The sequence below is a fragment of the Mchenga conophoros genome, linkage group LG16, assembly GCF_057382185.1.
Source record: "Mchenga conophoros isolate Kocher_MC1m ecotype Shallow Benthic linkage group LG16, M_conophoros_male_GT1.1, whole genome shotgun sequence".
Taxonomy (NCBI): domain Eukaryota; kingdom Metazoa; phylum Chordata; class Actinopteri; order Cichliformes; family Cichlidae; genus Mchenga; species Mchenga conophoros.
The window spans coordinates 15,262,677-15,286,933 of NC_140541.1; the positions used below are offsets into that span (position 1 = coordinate 15,262,677).

Sequence of the window (24,257 nt, forward strand, 5' to 3'; positions counted from 1 at the left end):
CTGCACATATTTGCAGTCAATAAAGTTTTGTACATTGGGACATTTGAATTCGACGAAGCCAAACTGGGGGTATTCATTGGGGTCAAAAACAACACCATCAGGAGATGCAGCAAGCCAGGGGGCAATGGGGTGAATGACCAGACCACATGGTGAGTAGTTAACATTCATTAGCCTACTATACTCTGCTGCTATTGCAGGCTCCATCTCAGTTCCTCTCCTCATGTCTGCTGTCTGCCTTGTTCCCTTCAATATACGCTCTGCTAGTGACTCGGCCGAGCTCTGGCCTCTGACGTGACACACCTCCCGAAACCTAGAGGCAGTCACTCTGGGCCTGCGGAGCTGATGCCACTCAGACGAAGAGCTTTGCTCACGTGTAGCTTCCTCTATTTTGTGAGCCATTTCCAGAGTTACAGACAAGCTTTTCAGATGCAGAAGCTCTTCTTCTGAGCACACAAACACACAATCTGATGGCAAGATGTCATACCCCTCCAGAGGCAAGTGCGGTGTTGGTGGTGCATCGCGGTGTAGTGTGATGTACCGGGTTGTCAAAACCGGCTGCTGATATGACAGAACACTGCCCTCCTGCACCAGCCCAAAGGCACTTTCCACAAGGGGCTTGTCAGGTCTCATGTTCATTGTGGTCACAAGTGGCCTGTCCTCAATATTAAATTTTGCATATGCCTCCGTTATTCTGAACAAGCAGGGATCTGGTAACGGACCCACCATGCCTCTGTAGAAGCCACTCCTAAAGAAAACATCAATGACAATAATGTAAGGAAGAAGGTTGTTATACTGAACAACAACTAAACTAAAAACTAAAAGGTGTAAAACAGTGGTGCATAAGTTAGAGACTGGGATGTATATGTACATGACTGAGTTAGCCGTCTTCAGAAAGTGTAATGTTGTATGTAAATTAATACCTATTCTGACACATGTATGTATGTATGAAAAAAATAGCAACATACATTTGTAACACATGAAACCAAATTTTACAAATGTAATTACCGTACTCCAGTCTGGGCCATCCTATTTGGTACTGGCTTAGTGAAGATCATGGAGTTGATGGGTCCTGGCCTCACACCCTAACAGAAGACACATTTACTATGGATGGTGTTGCTGTTCATATGTAAACATGGACTAATTCAAAAACTTTAACCTCATTTAAATTACCACTGTCCGTGGCTTGTGCCATTGCTGTTCAGATTCCGTGCAGCTATGCACAGGGGGGACAACCGGCACTCTGAGTTGTGAGTAGTGTGCTGTTTGGAAGAGCAGTGCCACTGTGTGATTGCACATAACAGCGCCTGCCACACAGGAGCACTGGCTATGTGTCAGTATCACCGGCGATGAATCCAGAAGCTTAATCTAAGAAGAAAGAACGAAAATTAAAAATGTAACATCTTCATGGAAGAGCCGAACAGGAACATAGTTCAGTGTTATGGTTACGTACCCTCCTGAATGCTTAGTGTTTCCTTCTCTCCCTATTAAAACAACTTAACCATCCTTGATAACTGTAATAACTTAGATTGTGTATATTTGCAGTATTAACTTGTTGTCAAATGTTTCTGATCACCCAAACACACGTTGATTTAACTATCTGACTAGTCAAATTAGGAGTGATAAAGCAGGGAGACAAGGAAAACATTCAAGTTGATGGGCCTTTAGGAATGAACTTAACTAATGCTTAAATGAACTGAACCCCACAGAACGGGGATTAACAACTTTACACAGCTTCCTGCCTACACTTAGTCTGTGTGGTGCCTCACTCTTCCTCATCGACCTGTAGCACAGGGCTCTCACACCGACCTCCCCTGACAACCTGTCTTTATTGGACACTGAATAAAGATACAAGTACCATTAGCATTATTTCTGTATTACTCATTTCAGCATGTCTTAAACATATATATTTTACACTTAGCAAGAGTAGCATTAGGTAAATAACTACCTCCATAGTTAGCCAACTACCTAACGCTAATATAACAGTGTCTAACAACAAAAGTGACATTAGTTAAGAAAACCTCAACTATAGTTTAGGACGACATAAAACACCGTTTAAGAAAACATGTAATGTAGAGAACTGACATCAAATGAAGGACATAGCGGAGTAACGTAGTGTTTGCATTTGACGTTAGCTAGCGTTTCTTTGTCGGTTAATTTACGTTTTCTTACCTTCGTAGTTGTGTATATAAGATGCAGCATATAACTTAAATCCTTTATCTAATTTGCTGGCGGGGGTAGTCGTCACTCTGCAAATCCGATGAACATCGGTGATGTTCAATTTTGGGAGCTCTTGTAGGCATCGAGTGTAGAACGTCGCCATGGTTTAACCGCACCGGAAGCACTGGAGCAGGACTACATAGAACGCGGAAGTGTTATTGCAAGTAGTCCATTAGTCACATGATCACATTTAACCAATGATTGCCCTTGACGGCAGAACGCGCTGGTTACGAGCCGGGAACGAGCTCACAAAGAACACGCGCATTTTTTGCGGTCCGGAGCTGTAGGAGAAACACAAGTTAACTCAGAGACACCGACTGATGCGACAAAACCAGTAAGTAGGTGTACAGCGTACACTATAGTGTATAGCACCCAGGAGTATTAGCTTATTACGTACACGTTGGTAAGCTGTCTTGTTGCAACTGACGAACTGAAACAAACGAGCGTGCTGTGTGTGCAACAGCGTGACAAACATTACCTGTCCTTTTATTAACTGCACAAGTAGTGTTGGTCATAGCTGCTGGCTACCTGTGTAAGGCTGTCATGGGTCTGTAGCTCTGTCACCGTTTTAGGGAACATATTTAGTTTTAAAGTATTTAGAACATATTTAGTTTTAAAGTAAGTTTCCGGGCTTTTCCTGCCTTTCTGGAGGGATTATATTTCACTAAAAAACGATCTAATATGCATGTCCACATAATAATGATTATAATTATAATATTTAAAAAAACACGCTGTATTTTAAAGAACATACATTAAGAAACAGATTATATTAGATTTATATTTTAAATAAGACAAAATGCTGATTTTTACAGCAGCAAAATTATTGTATCTCTACAGTTTAAAAATGTAATAAGCTTTCTCCCTGCACAGAGTGGATAGTGAAACAAATGGAATCATCATAAATACATTATTTCATATTTATTACTTTTCCCCCCTCATTGCTTTATTATTGTAGCTCTAGTAATAAATAATAAGGGAAGGATTCTGGATCAGCACCATGATGGAAACTTGTGCCCACAGTATATACAGTATTCTGAAGAAGGTCTAAAATGTCACTGTGTGTGCATGTGTGTGTTTTATGTATATGGATTTTTAAATTATTACTCATGATATATCATTGTCCAGACATGGCTGGTAAGGACATGAGGAGGAAACAGTAGGAGCTGTGTGAGGCTACTAAAGGTAGTGGATCCCTCAGCAGCTGGATTACAAAGAGCACAGGTAACATTAACACATGTACCAGTTGTTGGAGAGGTATTCCAGTATAAACAAAAATAATAAGCACAACTGAAATGTTTTGCTTCTATAACATTTTTCTGTCATCATTTTATTATAGATTAAGTGTAAGAGTTGTTAAGTGTGGATAATTAAATAATAGTTTATTGCAATAGCAAGTTGTGCCTTGTTCTCAGATGGACAGCAAGTGGAGAGTGATATATGAAATGATGGGATGGAAGGAAGAAGAGAAGCAAAGAGTGATTCACAGTCTAGTTTATTTCTCAGTTTTTTGTTGCCTTATGGTTCCAAGTGCTGTCACCAATCTTTGCATTTTGTTATTATCTCATGACACTTGTTTAATCAGCTACCATCTCTCCTATGGACTTTTTAATGTCTACAGTCTCAGATCAGCACAGCCCTGCCCTCCAGCACTATCAGCAGCAGGAGCAGCAGCAACACCTTAACAGCAACATTGTACCCATCAGGTAAAACATAGGCTACGTTTGCTTTGCCTTGTTGCCCATATTAGATTCTTGATGAATGTGTGTTGTTGTTATTCAGCCTGGTTCAATGTGCCCCTTTTTAGCTTTGAGCACTCGCCCCTTTAAACGTCTCTGCATGGCCCTGATAATTGATTAATCTAAATTGCTCATAGGTGTGAATGTGGGAGTGAATGTGAGAGCAATTGGTTGTCTATGGCTGTGTCCCTCCGTGTTAGCCCTGCGACAGACTGGCCACCTGTCCAGGGTGTACCCCGCCTCTCACTCTAAGACAGCTGGGATAGGCTCCAGCACCTGCATCCTCCAGCATCCTGAAAAGGATAAGCAGAAACAAATGGATGGGTGGATGGATTACTTATGGGGCGATCGTGGCTCAAGAGTTGGGAGTTCGCCTTGTAATTGGAAGGTTGCCGGTTCGAGCCCCGGCTTGGACAGTCTTGGTCGTTGTGTCCTTGGGCAAGACACTTCACCCGTTGCCTACTGGTGGTGGTCAGAGGGCCCGGTGGCGCCAGTGTCCGGCAGCCTCGCCTCTGTCAGTGCGCCCCAGGGTGGCTGTGGCTACATTGTAGCTTGCCATCACCAGTGTGTGAATGGGTGGATGACAGGTTGTGTAAAGCGCTTTGGGGTCCTTAGGGACTAGAAAAGCGCTATACAAATACAGGCCATTTACTTAATAATGTAAATATTAAGATGAGATTATGCCCTTTGTAGGAGGCCCCAAGGATGCCCAAATTAGTTTTCTGAGCCATATTGCTTCTTGCCATCCAAGGAGTTAATATACTTTGTGAATTCAGTTTGTTAAAGTTTCCTATTAATTGTTTATCTACAGTACATTTATTGACAGTGTGTTGAAGCACAGAACCAAACAGAATAAATTATGTTTAATTCCTTTTTTTCCCAATCTTGGACATATTTGTTTAAAGAAGAAAAAGTGAGTACAAGTCAAATGAAAGAGTCGATATTTAATTAGAATTTTTTTTTAAATTGATCTGAATCAGTTTATATCTTTTATCTGTTGTAAATTCTTTTTAATTGGTACAATTACCTTTGCAATGGCAGCACAAGGACAGAGAGAGAAAAAACATTCTTAATGAATACAGTATGTTTGTGTAATTGTCAGTGCAAAGAAAGAAGAATGAGGAAGGAGAGGGATAGAGAGAAAGTGTCCAAGACCAGGAAGAACCGGGTGTGAAACAATAACCATTTAGCCAAAACAAAAAAAGAAAAAGAAAAGCTTTTCTTTTTTTCATTTTTAAAGAATACATAAATTCTGGGTATTCTACAGGAAAGGAAACACAACTTGTGGCATAAATAATTTCAAGTACCTCCTTATTGGGAGCCGTGGTTTGTTTGTTTTTTCTCTCACTCTCTCTCTCTCTCTCTTTTCCGCTTTTCGCTGCACATAAGCCTTCTGTTTGCGCTGAGCAGATGGGGAGGGGCAGTAGTTACACTCGCAGTAGCACAGGAACAGAGCAGGAGGGAGAGGGAGAGTGAGAGCCAGGGACAACAATAAGAGACAACATCGTCACATTAGAAAGGTACAGTAAAGAAAATGAGTGACACCATGAAAAGAAGCAAAATGTGGAACCGTTTCAATTTTGTTGACAATACATAGGCAGCGTGTAGAGTCTGCTAGAAAAGGATATCATACAGAGCCGGCTCCATAAACAACCTGCACAGGCACCTGAGAACTCTCCAACCATCAGTGCAATGGGAAGATAAAACACAGTCAGTAGAGTGTGATATTAATGGTGCTAGTGTGTCTACTACAACTGTTGCTGTTGCTGCATCTACAGCATCTTGCAGTATACCACCACAACCACCTAAACCGACCCAGAGCTCTATTAGACAGTTTTTGCAGAAGTCTGTGATGCCAGCAAAACAGAACCCAATTGATAAAGACCTGGCAAAAATGATTGCACTTGATTTCCAACTATTTTCAGTTGTGGATGATAAAGGATTCAGAAAGTTTATTCACTGAATCCTATGTATGCAATTCTAGGCAGGAAAACACTGTCCCAAAAAATCATCCCAGGCCTACATGAAAATATGTTTTGCATATTTTAATTTATATTTTATTGTGTTGTGGTTTGCCGTGTTTTGTTTTGTTTCACTTTAAATTTGTGTAAAAGGAAAACATTTAAAATTTAAATAGTTAAAAGTTGAATTATAAATAGTTGTTTTTTGTATTTTATAATTTATTTTTTACATTAGTAAAATTAGTATTAGTATTACTAATACATTAGTATTAGTAATACTAATACTAATACCTAGAGCTGGGCGATAGAACGATAACGATATGTATCGCGATATAACTTTTTCTCGATAGAAAAATTAAACTATCGCGATAGACCTCGCCGCTCTTGTCCTCTTAAAAAAACAAACAAAAAAAAACAACCAGCCAATCCAAATTAAGTAGCGCAGAGCCGAACCAATCACAGCCGCAGCGTCACGTCACGTGACTTGTTACATACAGCACAAGTGCCAAGCCGCACATGTGTATTTGTTTGGGAAGCAGCCAGCCACCTTACCTCCCGGGTAATGGAGGAAATGAGTGTGCCGACTAGAAAAATCAACCGAGCGTGACCGAAGGTTACCGAAGAGAAAACAGATGATGGTTCCAACGCCGGAGAGATTGTCGAACGGAAGAGCCATAGAAGTTCCGTAGTGTGAAGGTAATTCGGCTATTTCAAGTCTGACAAAAAACAGAGTAGTAATAGTAAATTTTGTAGTAAATTGTGCCGAAAGCAAGTCTGGAAATACAATAAACTGGTGCGTGCGCTACGTCCACAGGTACCCGGGTATTTTTGAAAACGCAGATTTTTCTATGCGTTTGCACCTTTCGTCCACACGTAAACGGCGTTTTTGGTCACTGAAAACAAAGATTTTTAAAAACTCCGGCCAGGGTGGATATTTTTGAAAACTCAGTTTTTGCATTTACGTGTGGACTAGAAAAACTGAGAAAACGCAGTGTCAAATGTGTGCGCATTTTTTGACGTCACACTGTGCGCCACGTTATTGTTTCGGTGAAATGAATTTCTACAATACTGTTAATTCTACTCTCTGCAGTGTTTAAATGCTTACATATACACACAGTTACTGTCCCTCCACACATATGACTCGGTTCTGCTTCTATGCCCCAGCTTTGTTTACTTTTTCCCACCGAGGCTTCTAGACTTCTGATTGGCCAACATTTCTGCACGGTTAGGAATCTAGCGCCACCTGCTGCTTTGGCATGTTCATAGCAGCGTTTTCCTTCATTTCTGCCTTTATGTGTGGACGGGATTATTTTTTAAAACGAAAACAGAAATCTCCGTTTTCAAAAATACCCGTGTACGTGTGGACGTAGCCTCAGTCTCTGACTGGAAGCGCTAATTCGTCATTCGGCTTTTGTCAGACTAAAGTAACTGTTAAAACTGTTTGAAAAGCTAAGCTATACAACAAGGAGAGATTGAGAATTTCCTTTTAGTTCTCAGTTTATTTGATATTGACAAAAGTTAGTCAGTTTTGTCTGTTCTTCTGTAAAACAAACTAAGATTTATTTTTAGAATTAATATTTTGTTTCTAAGTGGAATTGACAATTTAGTCGTCTGTTTCGTTTGTTCTATTTTGAAACTTAAACGCTTTAGCGGCTGCCTTTTGTGTATTTTGCAATATTTGCCTTTATTTATCTGAAAAAGTCTCATGTTCCTTAAGTACATCTACCCTGTTGAACTTATTATGGGAAATAAATATTTAAATAAAAACAAGCTGCTGATTATTTCACATTTCACTTGTGAGCAACGGCACATTTAAATCTTACAAATATAGTTATTTGGCTTATATCGTGATAGATATCGTTATCGCCTGAAATGAAAAAAACATATCGTGATATGAAAAAATCTTATATTGCCCAGCTCTACTAATACCCCCCCCCCCCCCCCCCCGCCCCCCCAACACCACCACCACCTTTTCAGGGTGGGGGGGAAGTGGAATGGATGGATGGATGGATAATAATAATAATAATAATAATAATAACTCTATTTATAAAGCGCTTTCAAACAAAGTGCTGTACAACTAAAGAGATAAATCAAATAAAAGCGATACATAGCAATACAGGTAAAAGACTCAATACAAGTTAAAAACAACAATAAAAATTTAAATGGTTATGTTTCACAGAATTTGTTTTAAAACAATGTAAATAATTTACTTAAACCCTGTGAACCCAAATACAACTGATGAGCAATAAAAATAAAACAAGATAACAAATTAAAACAAGCATATACCAAAACAGGAATGAGGTTAATCAACGACTGAAATGACAGCATGGTTTACAAGGCAGAGACAGAGCATGTCATAAATAGCATTCTACCAATACAAGTCACCACACATCAAAACCACACATTGGCCTATATGTAAGGCATGCAAAACAACATTTTGTGGGCAAAACTGCCTCCTTCAATTAGTAAATTTTAATTTATTTAAATTTATTAACCTTGCCGGTGTAAGGCTTTCAAACAATCAAATCAAAAACAACCCTTAAGGTGAACACGTGTTAAAACCCAACAGTGTTAAGTGCAGAAGATAGGGTAAATAGCTGAAGTTCAGGTCACCTGACACTCGGACCGGCGGCCGGCAGATGTATTTTTATACATCTGCCAGCATCTGGCCAATCGACCACCTTTCATTGTTTATACCGTTACAAAAAATAAAAAATTATTCGCCCATAAAAATGAAAAATCATTTGCCCGGTGGGCTGATGGCCAGTCCAGCTATTGTCGTGCCATGAGTTAACCCTTCACGTGCCAACTGTGGCACGTGTGCCTAGGGTTGCCGACCCCTGGTCTAGACGCTGGTGGTGGCGAAGACAAAGACTGAGGTTTGGAAGTTCTGACTAAGGTGTCTGTGAGGTGAAGATTCGGAAGAGGTGGGCTGCATGAATGAGATTCTGAAAGAGAGAATGATGGAGAGCGCAAATTTAAACTATGAAAATTGGCGGCTGATTAATTCAAAAAAGGCAGGCAAGAAGGTGATTGGGCTAGAAAAATTATGACATTAATGAGATTGCAAATGTTGAAACAAGGTTGTGATGTGGAGAATAGAAACACCCAGGAAAGCCGGAAGATGACATTTACAACTCTTTCTTATTGAACTTGGGCATATGCTTCATTTAAACCCCTGAAAGTGGCAGTGTCCAAGCATTTCACTACATATCGTACTGTGTATGACTGTGTACGTGACAAATAAAATTTGAATTTGAAAGTGGCAGTGTCTCTCCCAGAGCTCCAGTTTGGTGACATCTATGTGTATCTTGTAAAGAACTACTGCCAGAATGGAAGATTTCAAAGTATGGACAGCTACATGTATTTTCTATCTGGATTTGTAAATAATGCTGTCATGTCAGAGATGGAGAACGAGAAACTGTTCACCATTAAAGCAAAGGCAAGTACTACATAACGTCATGTCGCAATGGTAACGTTGACTGAGGTTTTTTTTTTTTTTTTTCCAGTGTCAGGTAAATCATTTCTATAGTGTAAATTAGCATCAAGTTGGCCGGAAGTAAGGGTTAGCAGAGATGTTCACATGTTGGTGCTATACTATATGCCCTTTTGGCAGCTGTAAATAAATGTAAATTACACTGGAGGAGAAAGGACTGCAGTACTGTTTTTTGCATGTCCCAGGAGCTGTGACATCAAATGAAAACTATGAATTGCCATCCCTACTCATTAGGGGTGCAACGATACACAAAATTCACAGTTCGGTTCGATACTTTGGTGTCACGGTTCGATATTTTTTCGATACAAAAAAATGTTTATGCATTTTAATTTGTCATTTATTAAAATTATAAATATATATTTTAACTCAAAAGTACAGTTTTTAAATTTAATGTTGCTGAAACAACAAAATAATAATAAAAAATCTATCTGATCGAGAAATCACTCATCTTTGGGAAAGAGAGTTTATTACAGAGAAATGGCTCTTTCCAAAATAAGAGCTATACTATACGCTTCTTCTGGGCTATATTCTCAGCAGCATATTAAACATATTAGGTCCTCATAAGGAGAATCATGTGCTAACGGTTGTCTAAATGACTCAGGTAAAGTTTGTAGCATGCGTGCTTGTTGTTTTTTTCTGCTTCCACTTGTCTTTGCACGAGGATGATGTCGGCGTAAATGTGCAGTCATATTCGTTGTGTTCCCACTAGTGCTGTCAGCGTTAATCTCGTTAAAATGACATTAACGCCATAACGCAGCAAATCTCTGTTAACGAGTTACCGCGGATCGCCCCGCGCATGGGGCTGGACGGCGTCAACACGTTAACAAGCTAACTGCGCTAACGCACTAGTTCCCACCAATTAAGCATTGCGTGGCACATCCGACATACTGTTTTAATTTTGTCCTTGATGCGCTTACCTTCAGGGTCATACTTCACATGAAAACCAAGATAGTTCCAAACGCCAGATCTGAATGAGGGTGGGGGAGGTTCAATTTCGGGTAGCGTTGAGGCATTTGCCATGTTGCAACGAGCTTAGCTTCTGTCTTGCTAGCTTGCACTGTGCTCAGTGGATCTGCAGTCGACAGTGCAGCCTAGGCGGAGTAGTCGAACGCAGATCCACTGAGCGCTCAACACAGACAGCATCGTCAGAAGAAAAGTTGATAAAATAAATAAAAGATTTTGTATTGTTCGATACATATGCGTACCGAACCAAAAGCACTGTATCGAACGGTTCAATATCGATATGAGTATTGTTGCACCCCTACTACTCATAATGCAGCTTTCAAAAAAGTTAGGGCATTTCTCATGACATAACTAAGAATCACCTGTGCAATAGATGCTAAAACAAAGCAAAGTCTTTTTCACATGTCAAAACATAAACTCAGTCTGTGACCAAAGAATTAAAACCCTTTCACCACCACTTTAAGACACCAAATGGCTTTATAATAATACTGCAAAAAATGTAGAGAAAAAAAACTGTAAGGCACAATAATGAAATGTGAAGGATTTATTTTTAATTTTACAGAATATGATTTCTGAAACAAAGAAAAGAGAAATGATACATAATAAAACATGATTCCAAAAAATGTACAGACTATAGTGAAGTCATACTACATACGCTTGTGTGTAATTATAGCATGCACGACTTGCACCTGTGATACAAGACCAAAAGCATGTCAAAATAAAATAAAGGATCACCATGACATATCTTTGTGGTAGGAACCCCCTTGAAGAATAGCTGTGCTGAGGGAAATTTTGGAGCACTGACAAAGAAAAGAGGAAGTAACTACCAAAAATACTCTGTAAAGCTTTATTTCCTTGTACATGTACATTCACAATAAAGGGCTATTCTATTCTATTCTATTCTGGGCATTAATAACTTAAAATCTTTTTACTGTTATTTTAGTAGTTGTACTATTAATGGGGTTTCTTTCTGAAGTGTGGATTTTGACCAGGCACCCCTAGTACAGGAAGGTCTGGAACCAGCTCTCCTTTTTAAAGCAATTTAGCAGGAGCAGAACTGCAAATAAAATCATAAGAAACCTAATATGTTGTGTAATACTCCTATTCTGAACTAAGTGATTTCTAATGGAATACATAGCATAGAATAACCCTTTATCTGGTCTTTAAGTCTGACGTCATTAGTCTGGGCCCAAACTCTGCTGCAGGTCCACAAGTCAAACGATTACTGTGGCATCACTGAGTTGAAAAACTGTCTAAATTCTTTTATCTGTAATAAAATGATCAGCGTGGCTGCTCTACCAGGTGTAACAATTAAGTTTAACATCCAGGCATCCATGAAAATGGAATTTATGACATTTAACGGAGTTAGAAGTTAGCAGGGTGTTAGCTTGCTAGCGTCCATCTAAATACAATATAGCATGTCCTGACTAAGGGAATTCTGAAACAAATTAAAACCTGCAGCTCTGCTATCACTTCCGACCTAAATGAAGACAGAATACTAAACAGCAGGGACGTTTTGTGGGGTTACTAAAGTTTGGCTAGCTGATATATAACAATATACGTGATCGCTAGCGACACAGCTTTGTTAGCAGCATAATATAAACAGTGAAGCTGGAGGGTGAATGCTAACTTTTTCTCACTCGATAAAAGTTAACGTGAGGATTCTCGATGGTCAGGGACAAATGCAATCGCTTGGCAGGGTGCTGTAAACAGACCAAACTTCAGTCAGAAGAACAACGGAGATAATCCATCCGCAATGCAAGGTTAGTCATTTATATACCGTATTTATGGGACCATAAGGCGCACTGTCGACAAACGGGTCTGTGTTCATACATAAGGAGCACCGCATTATAAAGCGCATTAAACAAAACAAATCAGTCAGAAAAGTCAAACTTTACTCAACTCATTCTTCTTGCTTCCTCCACTTCCATACCATTAATTCATTAATGTTGAATTCTCTGGTAGCTGCTTTATAAACACTGGAACATATGTTATTCCAGTGTTTTTATAATTTTTGCTATGTAACTTTGCACTGTCCACTTTCTGCTGTAACAAATTTCCCACGTGTGAGACTAATAAAGGTTATCTTATCTTACATTAATGACTAACCTCATATTGTGGCTGGACTATCTCAGTTGTTCTCTCCTACTGAAGTTTGGTCCGTTTACAGCAATTTTCCATGCGATTGCATTTGTCAATAAAGTGGAAAAAGGTTATCGTTCATTCTCCAGGTTCACAGTGTTATGCTTTGGTATGCTAACATAGCGGTGTCGATAGCGATCACTAGCACAGCATTATATACTAGGGCTGGGTATCTTCACTGATTTCTAGAATCGATTCATTCCGATTCACAAGGTCCTGAATCAATTCGATCCACGATTCAATTCGATTCAATTCGATTTGAATTTGGGAAATTTTGCCTCAGACAGTCAGAAATATTATAATTCAGATCAGTACATTTACATATTTTTGTATCTATAAAAAGGAAGCTGACACTCGCAAGACTTTATCAAAGGTGTGAGCATCACAGCAGATGCCTTTGTGTCAAAGTAGCTGAAGATAAAACACAAAAACATGAAGGTGATTTTCCTGGCATCGGATTTTATAAAAATATTCTGCAGTACATCAAAAACGAAAGAAAACCATTAATAAACATATGAACATTACCTCTGGTTTTATTAGAGACACAGCTAAACGTTTTGCATTTTGTATAATTTTAAAAAGTTTCAATTTGTTCAGAATCCTATTGAATGGCAGAAATTAGGTTTTTTAAAAGGAAAAAAAAACAGCGGCCGACAGCCTTTAAATAATAGTAGTCTTGTGTGTAACAAGCAAGCACAGATTTCGGGGATAGACTGGAAACTGTTCTTGAAGTACACTGAGAAAGAGTGAGACACAGAGAGAGAGAGCTGTGCATGAAGTGTGGTGGAAGCAAAACAGCAAAAGTCAGAGTGAATTCATGACGATGTTTATGGTTCAGTCAATATTGTTTGGAGAGAGATAAAACCTGCAGCTTCAGAATCAGCGAAAAAAGGGCGTAAACACAAAGCGCGGACCCGCGGATCAGAATCAGCGAGCTGTCAGCTTTCAGCCCCGACCGTGTCCGTGCCATCGGTGAGAAAGGCGACATCTCACTGATTCTGATGCGTTTTGTGTTTACGTCCTTGTGCAGAAGCCGTGTACCTGCTCCCATTTACTGTTTTAAATGTTTGGTGGTTGTCAAAATTTTGTGACGTTTCACCTGAGATTCTGGAATTTTGGGCAAAATACATTTATATTTAAAAAAAAAATCGATTCAGGATTTTAATGAATCAATATCACTTTATTCAAGCCAGAATCGATTTTAATCGATGAATCGATTATTAAAACCCACCCCTATTATGTACAATCTAGCCCAACTTCAGTAATCCTACAAACGTCACTATTGTGTAGTTTTCTCTCTCATTCATGTTGGAAGTGATAGCACAGCTGTACATTTTATTTTTTCTCCAGAAATCTCTCAGTCAGAACATGATATATCATGTTAAGGTAACTAGCGAAACCAGCGATCTAACTATCGACTAACTTCCTGCTAACTTCTAAATTCTGTTTTCATGGATGCCTGGATGTTAAACTTAATTGATACACCTGGTAAAGCAGCAACACTGATCATTTTATTAAAGATGAAAGAATTTACACAGTGTTTGTTTCGGACCTGACGCGGACGGAGTTTTGGACCCAGATTACTATGAGCCGCGAGGCTCCTGACTACAGTAGCCATAACGCTCAGACAATTCATCAAGCGGTGCAGCTTCGTAGCTTAGCAAAGTCCTACTAAAACATTTTTTGACAGATTTTTGAGCGCCGTGTACCACATAAAATCAGCTCTAGGTCAGTAAACAGCCAGAATTCATAGATAAGGCTCACTGCCGATTTTTGAGAAAATTAAAGGATGTTAAGTGCGCCTTATAATGCGGAAAATACGGTACTGCTGCATGGGCTGGGCTCTAGTTACATCGTAAGGGTTTAAAAACTGAGCTTTAAAATGAATAGCGGTAATGAAAACCGAGAGAGGCCGACAGTGATCACTGACTATTTGTAGGGGCTTTTGGAGATTAAATATAACAAGATACAAAGCATTAAAATATGTTAAAAACACAAAAGCCGGATTTGTCACGTCATCACTTAAAGACCGGTGTTGTGCCAAAAAGAGATTTTCTGCCAAAAATTGATTTCCGGTATTTGCCAAAAACTGATTGCTTGTATTTACACTGCTATAAATAACTTGTTGGTCTATAATATGTGAAACATATGTCACATGTATCCTTCATGAATGATATCACGTCATCTTGAGCAACAAACAACATTCCTGTAACAAGGTAGAAGCCGCAATCAGTTTTTGGCAGTGACTTTTGTGTATCCTTTATTTATGCAGTTAAAAAAAATTATTGTTGACTTTAAAAAATGTCTCTTTTAAGAGTAATCTGGCCAAGAGTACAGCTTAAATTGCAACAAATGCAAAAATAGTTCTGTAAACATATTTTAAGTGGACAATAGGGAGCTGATTGATTATAATGTAAGTACAATAACACAGTTACAAAGATACTTGAGAAACAGGTAATTTTTTAAAATTTTATATATAACACCTTTGTAATACCTGTTCACCAAAGTATATTTAGCAGCATACGTAACGATATTACACATAAAAAACACACGAAAACATTGGAAATCACTTTTTGCCAGGCAATCACTTTTTGGCACAACACCGGATTGCCAATGTACATGTACAACAAAATTGTGGGTGCTCCACACCAGCTGGGCTGGAATAAAGTATAAATAGTAAGACAACAGGAATAAATAACAAACATATACAATCAAGAGGGATATAGTATACAAAAAAATAAAAATAGAAAAGGCACACATTGCAGAACAGGTTGGGGTACGCAGGGGCCCCTAGTGAGAACAGGAAGGCTACACGGAAGGTAACTAACAGTGCCCAAAAAATATTTGGCCATCACAAGTTCCAGTGGTAGCATAGCTGCAAAACCACATATTCAATAGGTTACTTCCTCTGATACTAAAAAAAAAAGTATAACTGAAACCTTTGAGGTTTTTTACATTTTACATGTTCTGCACTGCAGAGCTCTCATAAATGATCAACATCCTTTCATGCAATGGAGGAAATTTATGTCAATCTGAAACATGACAACCCAACACATGCAACAAATCGCACAGGTAAGAAAGAAGTGGCAGAAACTGGAAAAAGCAGAGGTGTTTTAACTGTTGCACATTTTATTAGGTTCTCTATTTTGTTTATTTTTCCTTTCTTTTCAGGTCAAAGGAGCTCTAAGAGCAGTTTGTATTTGGTTATTATTCTGTCTCTAAGCCTGCTGAGTGTTTTCCTGTTGGCTGGACTTATTACTCTTGGTTTCCTCTGTGAGTTGTGTTGGTCATTGATATCAGTTCTAATGATCACAAGCTTCTCTTTTTCTTAATGAGTGAGGAGAGAGACCTAAATGCAAATGTTTCTGCAGTGAGTCACAGGCTTTCTTCCATGACTGATGAGAGAGACCTGCTTCAAGCCAATCTCACTGAAAAGACTAAAGAATTGGAGGGACTGCATTTTTTGTTCTACCAAAGTGAGTCATTGTATGAGGTGTTGTGTGTTTTTAAAAAAAACTTACAAACACACATAAACCTTTTTTTTTTTTTTTTTTTAAAGAAAGAAAACAAGAAAAAAGAATCCACAACAAGTAGATCTAGTCTTATATTTTGTTTTGCTTCCCCATTATTTAGATTTAGTTCAGGTGTATTTTCGGTGTTGCTTTTCATATTTTGGCTGCAGTAACATATTGATCTCCCACTTTGCTTTAGACAAGAAGAAAAATTATTTCCGATCAAATATACATAAACGTGTCACTTTAAAGACATTAGTTTGCCTTTATTAGACAGCCTTTTGGTGTGCTTCAGCACTTAAACAGCACTACAAAGAGGCAGGAGAATATGCATCCAAGTATGCAGGCATTATATTTGTGGGAAGTCTCATTTGGCTAATGAAAAAGCACATCAGTGATCAACTATATCTGGTCCAGCTTTCATCAACAAAGTGATCACACAAACAAACAAAGTACAGTGTGTTAAACAGAGATCAAATAAGCATTGTTATAAAGTTCCTAAAAGATAATTCACTAACTTGCTGAAAAATTACTTGTTGGTAATTTCTTCCAGATAAAAAATGTCCTGCGGGATGGACCAGGTTCAACCATAGCTGCTATCTCCTGTCTGAAAGCTCTGGTTCCTGGGATGCAGCCGTAAAGGACTGCAGAGACAGAGGAACATATCTGGTGGTTATTGACTTCCCTGAAGAACAGGTACAGTTTTTATGTATGTGTGAGTTATTGTTTTGTAAATGAATATTGAAGTTAATATTCCTATTATTTTATGTAGATAGCTTTGCCCAGTATTCAATAGAAATTAAGCATTTCTATCAACCTTTCAGTCTTCAACTTAGCACATATCTACACAGGAAACCCTGACACAACTATAATTGTATCTTAGTGTAAAAAAAAATACTTACACTATCATGACACTTACATATAGGTCCTTGGGGGTGGGCACTAGGGCTGGGCCATATCATACCGTTCACGGTAATACCGGTATAATTTTGGGCAACGATAAGAAAATGAAATGGTGCTGGTGCCCACCTCTCAATTTTATCACTGGTGCTGGTGCCCACCTCTCAATTTTACCACTGATGCTAGTGCCCAACTCTCAATTTTACATGTAGACATTGAGGGTTCTCATGCTGACACCAGCTGTAATCTGGCAGAGGATGCCATATTGATGCCATGCCCCTCCCCTGTTTTAAATGTACTTTAGAAAAACACATATCAACACTGGTGCATTGGTGGTTCTCTGTGTCTGGTTGCTTGGGTGTTTACTGGTTCACTCCCGGTGGCTGATTGGCAGGTCCTGGCTCCCCTGGCTTTGTCGGGCTGTGCTGGGTGTGGGGTCTGTTCTGCCATAGCTGGCTGTAGTAAGCTGTTTGTAACACTATCTTCATCCATCAGCGCGAACTATCGCATGTCCGCCATGACCTGCCCGAAACTGGAAGTGACGTCATTTGCGGAAATGTAGTTTTTTATCATCAGGGCCTTATGAGCCTATACACATATTATTAAATTTTGGGTTATAATGGTTGTAGCGAACCCCCCCGAATGAAGGATGACACTTTACTGATGACGTTTTGAAGGTTTAATGACAGTAAACCATCAATCTCACCGTAAGAGCTGGGGATGTATACATAGAAACAGCGTGTAAGCAAAATAATCCACACTCTTACAATCGTAAACCTTATAACATGAAGTTCGTTTCAACGTAACATTTAACAAATGTAGCAACTGTCACAAAAACATCTAAACGTGTCCTCATTTATATCATAACCATACCTTGTGCCTCTATCAAGGGGGCTGCTAATGACAAAAGAAATCTCCATAGGCTCCGTTAAGCCATCACATTTCAAAACTCCCGCGACTGCCGCTGAAAACTGCACCAAAAACAGTTTTACAGGAAATCGTCCCACCAAAGCAAAAGCTTCTACACACGAACAGGAAGTTGGTAGTAGAAAACAGCAATGAGTGCCAAAATAAGGTGCAAGGAAACGCATTCAGGGTTATTTACACTCCCACCAAAATTACGAATAATTGGTTTACATAAGAACCAAAATGAATAATTTTCCCAAACAAAATAACCCATGTAGGAGTTACCTTAGGAACTTTCTAACAACAATACAAGTTTTTGTACTGGACGCTCAACAACTGATAGTTTAGTAGAGCGTTGACCTTTATTATTGAGTCTCTTTTCTCCAAGTGAGATCTTTACCCTTCGCACAAGTCCATCTTTTCCACTGACAGTCTCTACAACTCTTGCAAGTCTCCATTCCCCTCTGGGTGCCAGTTCATCCATTTCCAACACAACATCACCTACTTTTAGATTCCTCTTTGGTGAGTGCCACTTTTGCCTTGAAATGATGTTGTGAATGTATTCTCGTTTCCAGCGGCTCCAGAACTGCTCTGCAAGGAACTTGCTGTACAGGTCCTCATTTGAAAAGGCACCAGGTGGGGGCAACGGTGCATTGGATTTCATGTGCAGCAGATGATTGGGCGTGAGCGGTTCTAGGCTGTTGGGGCTGTTCAAGTTATCTATAGTCAGGGGTCTGCTATTGACTATAGCCATGGCTTCGTAGAATAACGTCCGTAATGAAGCATCATTGAGTCTGTCATGAGCCAGTGACAGAGTGGTATTCAGCACACTTCTGACAGTCTTTATCTGACGTTCCCACACTCCCCCTGCATGACTAGCATGGGGTGCGTTCATCACAAAGTCACATTATTTTTCAGTCAAGTATGTATTTAGTCTCTGAGTGTCTAGCTCATTTAAAGCTGCTTTAAACTCATTCTGAGCACCAACAAAGTTTGTTTCCTGGTCACATTGGATGTGTCGAACTGCACCTCTGATTGAAATGAAACATTTTAATGCATTAATAAATGCATCAGTAGACAAGTCCTCTAAGAACTCAATGTGAATGGCACGAGAACAAAAGCAAGTAAGTAGGAGTCCGTACTATTTGTGTTGTTTTCTTCCCTCTGTTGTCACAAATGGACCAAAACAGTCCATGCCGCAGTGTGTGAAGGGAGGAGAGGGCTCTAAGCGATGTGGAGGTAGGTCACTCATCCTCTGACCCTCTGGAGCTTTGCGGAGTCTGTGGCAGATCACACATTGTCGGATGAATGAGGCAACTGTTTTACTCATTCCAGGAATCCAGTAGCCACTGGATCTGATTTCATTTATGGTGAATCCCTTTCATTGGTGTTTTACTTTGTCATGACAGTGAGATATTATGAGTTTGGCTGCACAATGTTCTTTTGGGATCACGATCGGGTGTTTGAAGGTGTCACTCGTTGCATGCTGGAGTCTCCCTCCCAACTTGAGGAGACCATCTGTATCCATGAAAATGTCCAGTTTAAACAGTTTGTTATGATGTGGGAGCTGTTCTCCTTTCTTCAGCTGTTTTATTTCCTGTTCATACGCTTGACTTTGTACATGTCGAATGGTCACAAGTTCAGCATTTTTCTGCTCACTCACTGTAGCTGATGCATTTGACTTGATGTGTCTAGCCCTTCTTATGAGACGTGCTACAGCCTTAATTGCTTTGGACCAGGAGGAGAACTTACTTAGACATTCAGCAAGACTTACAGTGTCTGTGACTTTAGTTAACATTGGCTGTACTTTTCTGACTTCTGGATCTCCTATGGTCAGATCCAGCTCGACAGGTTGTGCTGTGGGCAGTTCATTTTTGTAGTTCTCATTCTTGTTCAACCTTCTCCTTAAGTGTTCCAGTCTGATCTCTGCAAGCCTTTTGTTGTCTGGTAAGTTTGGCCTTTGCTTGAATGGAAGAGGCATCTCACAGTGTCCTTGTTCGTTTTTCTTTATCCCTTCCTTAAGTTTTTCCAGAAAAACGAGATCCTCTTGTGAGACCGTTTTGTCACGTGCCTTTGTGTCCTTGAAATCCGATTGAAGAACATTGATCATGTCCATTGGTGTTACAACAGGCATTTCCTTTACCATGACCCTACGGCACAGACTTGTTTCAGTTTCATTTGACTCTGATGAGCCACCAACAATGCTCCACCCTAGGTCTGTCTGTATGGCAAATGGCTCATTGTCTTTTCCGAGTAGAACCTGTTTTGGAGCTAGAGTTCTGGGACAGTTAAATCCAATGAGTAGTCCAACATCACAACTCAGGAGAGGGGGTATCTGATCAGCGATCTCTGACAGATGGGGGCATTGCCTTGCAGTTTCATTTGTGGGTATGTTGTCATAGTTAAATGGGCTGTAGTCCTTTGTGTAGGAGGGTGGAAGGTCAATGTGAACATCTGAATTATAACCTCTCACACGTAACCCTGCTACTCTCTGACTTTTGACTGTCATGTGAACTCCCAGCATCGTGGTTAGTTTTAGCTTAACTGGATGGGATGCTGCTTGTAACTGGTTAGTTACCTCCTCACTGACAAATGTGTTGTCACTTTGTGTGTCTAATAAAGCGTACACAAGCTGCTCTTTAGATGGACTCTGAGTAGTGGAAACCCACACAGGAACAATCATGGAGGTACTACCTGATTGACCCACCTTAGTAACATTCAGAGCTGTGGCTGCCATGGTGTCATTTTCTGTGGTTGAAGCGACGTCTGTAGAGCTCTGAGGCCTTTCATTTGCCATGTGACTCTCATTGTGCAAACAGGTGGGGTGTCGTCCTTTGCAAGTGTCACATTTGTGGCAATGACGACAGTCTCTGGCATTGTGGCCCACCTTTAAGCACCCGTAGCACAGTTTATTTTCCTTCACAAATGTCCGTTTGTGGTCTAGTGACTTCTCTGAGAAGCTTGGGCACTTTGACAACTGATGACTTTCATCTTTGCAGAACATGCAGGCCACCTTTAACCGTGTGTCATTTGACTTAGTTTTTTCTCCTTGTACTGTGGCTTGTGTAGTGAAGACTTGAGTCACAGATCTGTTTGGTTTGGTCTCCCTTATGTACCTTTTCTCCAAGGATGAGCTGCATGAATAGAGTGCATATGAAGAAGTCACAGGATTACATGCAATTTCTGCCTCGAGTGCTACAAACTCTGCAAAATCCTTGAAAGAGGGAAAATCTTTGCCTTTCATGAGAGCAACTGTGACTTGACGGTTCCAACGTGTGGCAAGCCATTCTGGAATCTTATGCAATAACTTTTGGTTTTCCTCACAGTCACTTAGTATCTCTAAGCCCTTTACATGTGGTGTTGCTTGCAGACAGGTTGTGAGAAAATCAGAAAAGGTCCGTAGACCTTCTGCATCTTTTGAGTGGATTTTAGGCCACTTTGACAGTTTGTCTCTGAATGCCTTTTGAACAACAAATGGCTCACCGTAGCGTTGGTCAAGTCTTTTCCATGCATCTTTGTATGCCTCTTCATCACTGCGGTAGAACATGCCCTCAAGACACTTAAGAGCAGGACCAGTGATATACCTTTTTAACAAATGCAGTTTTTCAGCTGGAGATATACCTTTGTGGCCCACCAGTGAGATGAAGGAAGCCTTCCATTCTGTACTGTACTAAACTGGTTCAAAACATACGTAGAAAACAGGAAATACTTTGTATCATTAGGTAACTTCACATCTGAGCAGACAAGTATCACATGTGGAGTTCCCCAAGGTTCCATCTTGGGACCCCTTCTGTTTAACATCTACATGCTCCCACTGGCACAGATTATAAACAACAACAAAATAAACTATCACAGCTATGCAGATGACACACAAATATATATCACAATGTCACCAGGAGACCGAGGCCCTGTACAGGCTCTTGGTAAATGCATTGAGGAAATCAATGACTGGTTGTGCCACAATTTTCTCCAGCTAAACAAAAACAAAACTGAGGTAATAGTCTTTGGCGCCAAAGAAAAACGATTACAGGTCACCAGAGAACTTCAATCTATATATCTAAAAACCACAAACCAGGCGAGAAATTTGGGTGTAGTGATGGATGCAGACCTAAACTTAGAAAAACACATTAAGACAATAACAAAGTCAGCTTACTATCACCTCAAGAATATATCAAGGATAAAAGATCTGATGTCTCAACAGGACCTGGAAAAACTAGTCCATGCATTCATCTTTAGTAGGCTTGATTACTGTAACAGCATCTTTACAGGTCTACCTAAAAAATCAGTCAGACAACTACAGCTCATTCAGAACTCTGCTGCTCGAGTCCTCACTAAGACCAAAAAAGTGGACCACATCAGTCCAGCTCTGAGGTCTTTACACTGGCTGCCTGTCCGTCAGAGGATAGACTTTAAAGTTCTAATGCTGGCCTATAAAGCTCTGAATGGTTTAGGACCAAAATACATCAATGACCTCCTGACCCAGTATGAACCATCCAGATCCCTCAGGTCATCTGGATCCGGTCTTTTATCAGTTCCCAGAGTCAGAACCAGACACGGAGAAGCTGCATTCAGCTTTTATGCTCCTTATATCTGGAACAAACTCCCAGAAAGCCTCAGATCAGCTGAAACACTCAGTTTATTTAAATCCAGGTTGAAGACTCACCTGTTCTCAGCTGCATTTGAATAAAGCACCAAATCCACACTTTAAGCTTAAATTTCAAAACTTACATTTACTGATTTTATCTACTGTTCTGATTTTATCTGTTTTGATTTTATATACTGTTTTTTGTTTGTTTGTTTGTTTGTTAATTAGTTAGTTAGTTTATTTGCTTGTTTTAATCGATTTTAAATCATGCTTTTTATTTGTTCTTGTTTCTAATGTCTCTGTAAAGCACTTTGAATCACCTTGTTGTTGAATTGTTTTTTGTTTGTCTTTTTCCCCGATATTTTTATTAAAGTTTTTGCATCGACTTTTACAAAAGACAAATTGAACAATATGCCGTTTTCTTTTTAAAGAACATAAAGCAATATAAGACATACACTCCCACCTCATAATTATAGCAGTACCAGTGGGTGTACAAGCAGAAAAAGGAAAAAATCCAATCTAATAATACTAGTAACAAACCCTAGGGTACAAGACAACAGTTCCTGAGTGTACAAGGGAGATGTGGAGAGTATCCAAAACCCCCACCTCCACACAGACACATAAAAACCAAAACACACACACAAACAAAAAAAAAAACAAAAAAAAACCCACACATGATAAATGGTCAGCTTTGAACAGCTCTCATTGAAATTTGGCCTTCCAAAAAGTCAATTTTTTCGCTATTTACAAATCCGGAGTTTTGTTAAGGAGAAATCCTCTCAGTTCCCATCTAGACCTTCTTATCATGACTTTGATAACCTTCTATTGCCTCCGCCCTCATTACAGGGCCTGATCTCCTGTTTGTATGGGAGAATATGTTCCTTTGGCAACTCTTCAATCTCGGCTATTAAATTGGCATGGGAGCAGGATCTGGGGTGTGTGATTCAGGATGACTCTTGGGATAAAATTCTTTACCGGGTCCATGGCTCCTCATTCTGTGCCAAACATGGGCTGATTCAATGTAAGATTCTGCACCGTGTACATTGGACTAAGGCCAGACTAGCTCAAATATACCCCAATCTTAGCCCTGACTGCGACCGTTGTCATCAAACACCTGCCTCTTTAATGCATATGTTTTGGTCATGTTCATCCCTCAAACAATACTGGATTAATATTTTCTTGATTTTATCTAAGATCATCCAGCTAACCCTCCAACCTGTGCCCTTAACTGCTTTGTTTGGGGTTCTTCCTGATTCAGTTGCCTTGCCGACGCCTCAAGCGGATCTGGTCGCATTTCTCACCTTATTGGCAAGACGCAGAATATTGCTATGTTGGAAGTCCCCTTCTGCCCCATCCTGGGAAATCTGGATCAGAGACGTTCTGCATTTTAGCAAACTCGAAAAGATTAAATTCACCCTGCGCGGGTCTACGGCCAAATTTTTTAAGACCTGGCAACCCTTTTTTGATCATGTTCAGACTTTGCGGTCTCGCAATGCTCCCAATTAGCCAGCTCAGACTCTATCATATTTTATTTTTTCTTATCTTATGTTCAAGTAAGAGGCCTAAGTTTAAGTATATGGATTCTATTGTGCCTGCGTTCTATGATGGTATTTATTTAACTACTTTATACATATTTCTTTTCTCTAACAGAATTGAATTGTGCTATACAAATAAACTTGCCTTGCCTTGCCTTCCATTCGATGTAGGTGATGGGATCTCCGCTGAACACGACAGGCACTGGCACTGGAATTCTGCTTACTGCTATGCTGTCTTGAATAGCTTTAGCCAGCTGCAATACATCTGTGGGAGGCGATGGAGTGACAATTTGTGATTGCAGTT

The 24,257-nt window shown here is 39.8% G+C and overlaps 1 protein-coding gene and 1 pseudogene across 4 annotated transcripts in view; one reads left to right on the forward strand and one right to left on the reverse strand.

Moving 5' to 3' along the window:
• Nucleotides 1-24,257, forward strand: part of LOC146556458 (C-type lectin domain family 4 member E-like) — a 31,382-nt gene that overhangs the window by 3,695 nt on the left and 3,430 nt on the right. The window contains exons 2-6 of one of the 4 annotated variants that reach the window (XM_085250429.1): nt 3,343-3,438; nt 3,630-3,692; nt 3,836-3,920; nt 15,887-15,991; nt 16,581-16,723. In XM_085250429.1, the coding sequence (XP_085106555.1) occupies nt 3,630-3,692; nt 3,836-3,920; nt 15,887-15,991; nt 16,581-16,723 (396 nt within the window). In that variant the 5' untranslated portion in view covers nt 3,343-3,438. Of the gene's footprint in view, nt 1-3,342; nt 3,439-3,629; nt 3,693-3,835; nt 3,921-15,611; nt 15,992-16,580; nt 16,724-24,257 lie in introns of those variants that run through there. The other 3 variants (XM_085250432.1, XM_085250431.1, XM_085250430.1) reach the window with 3 other exon arrangements.
• On the reverse strand, nt 156-2,358 carry LOC146556460 (uncharacterized; annotated as a pseudogene).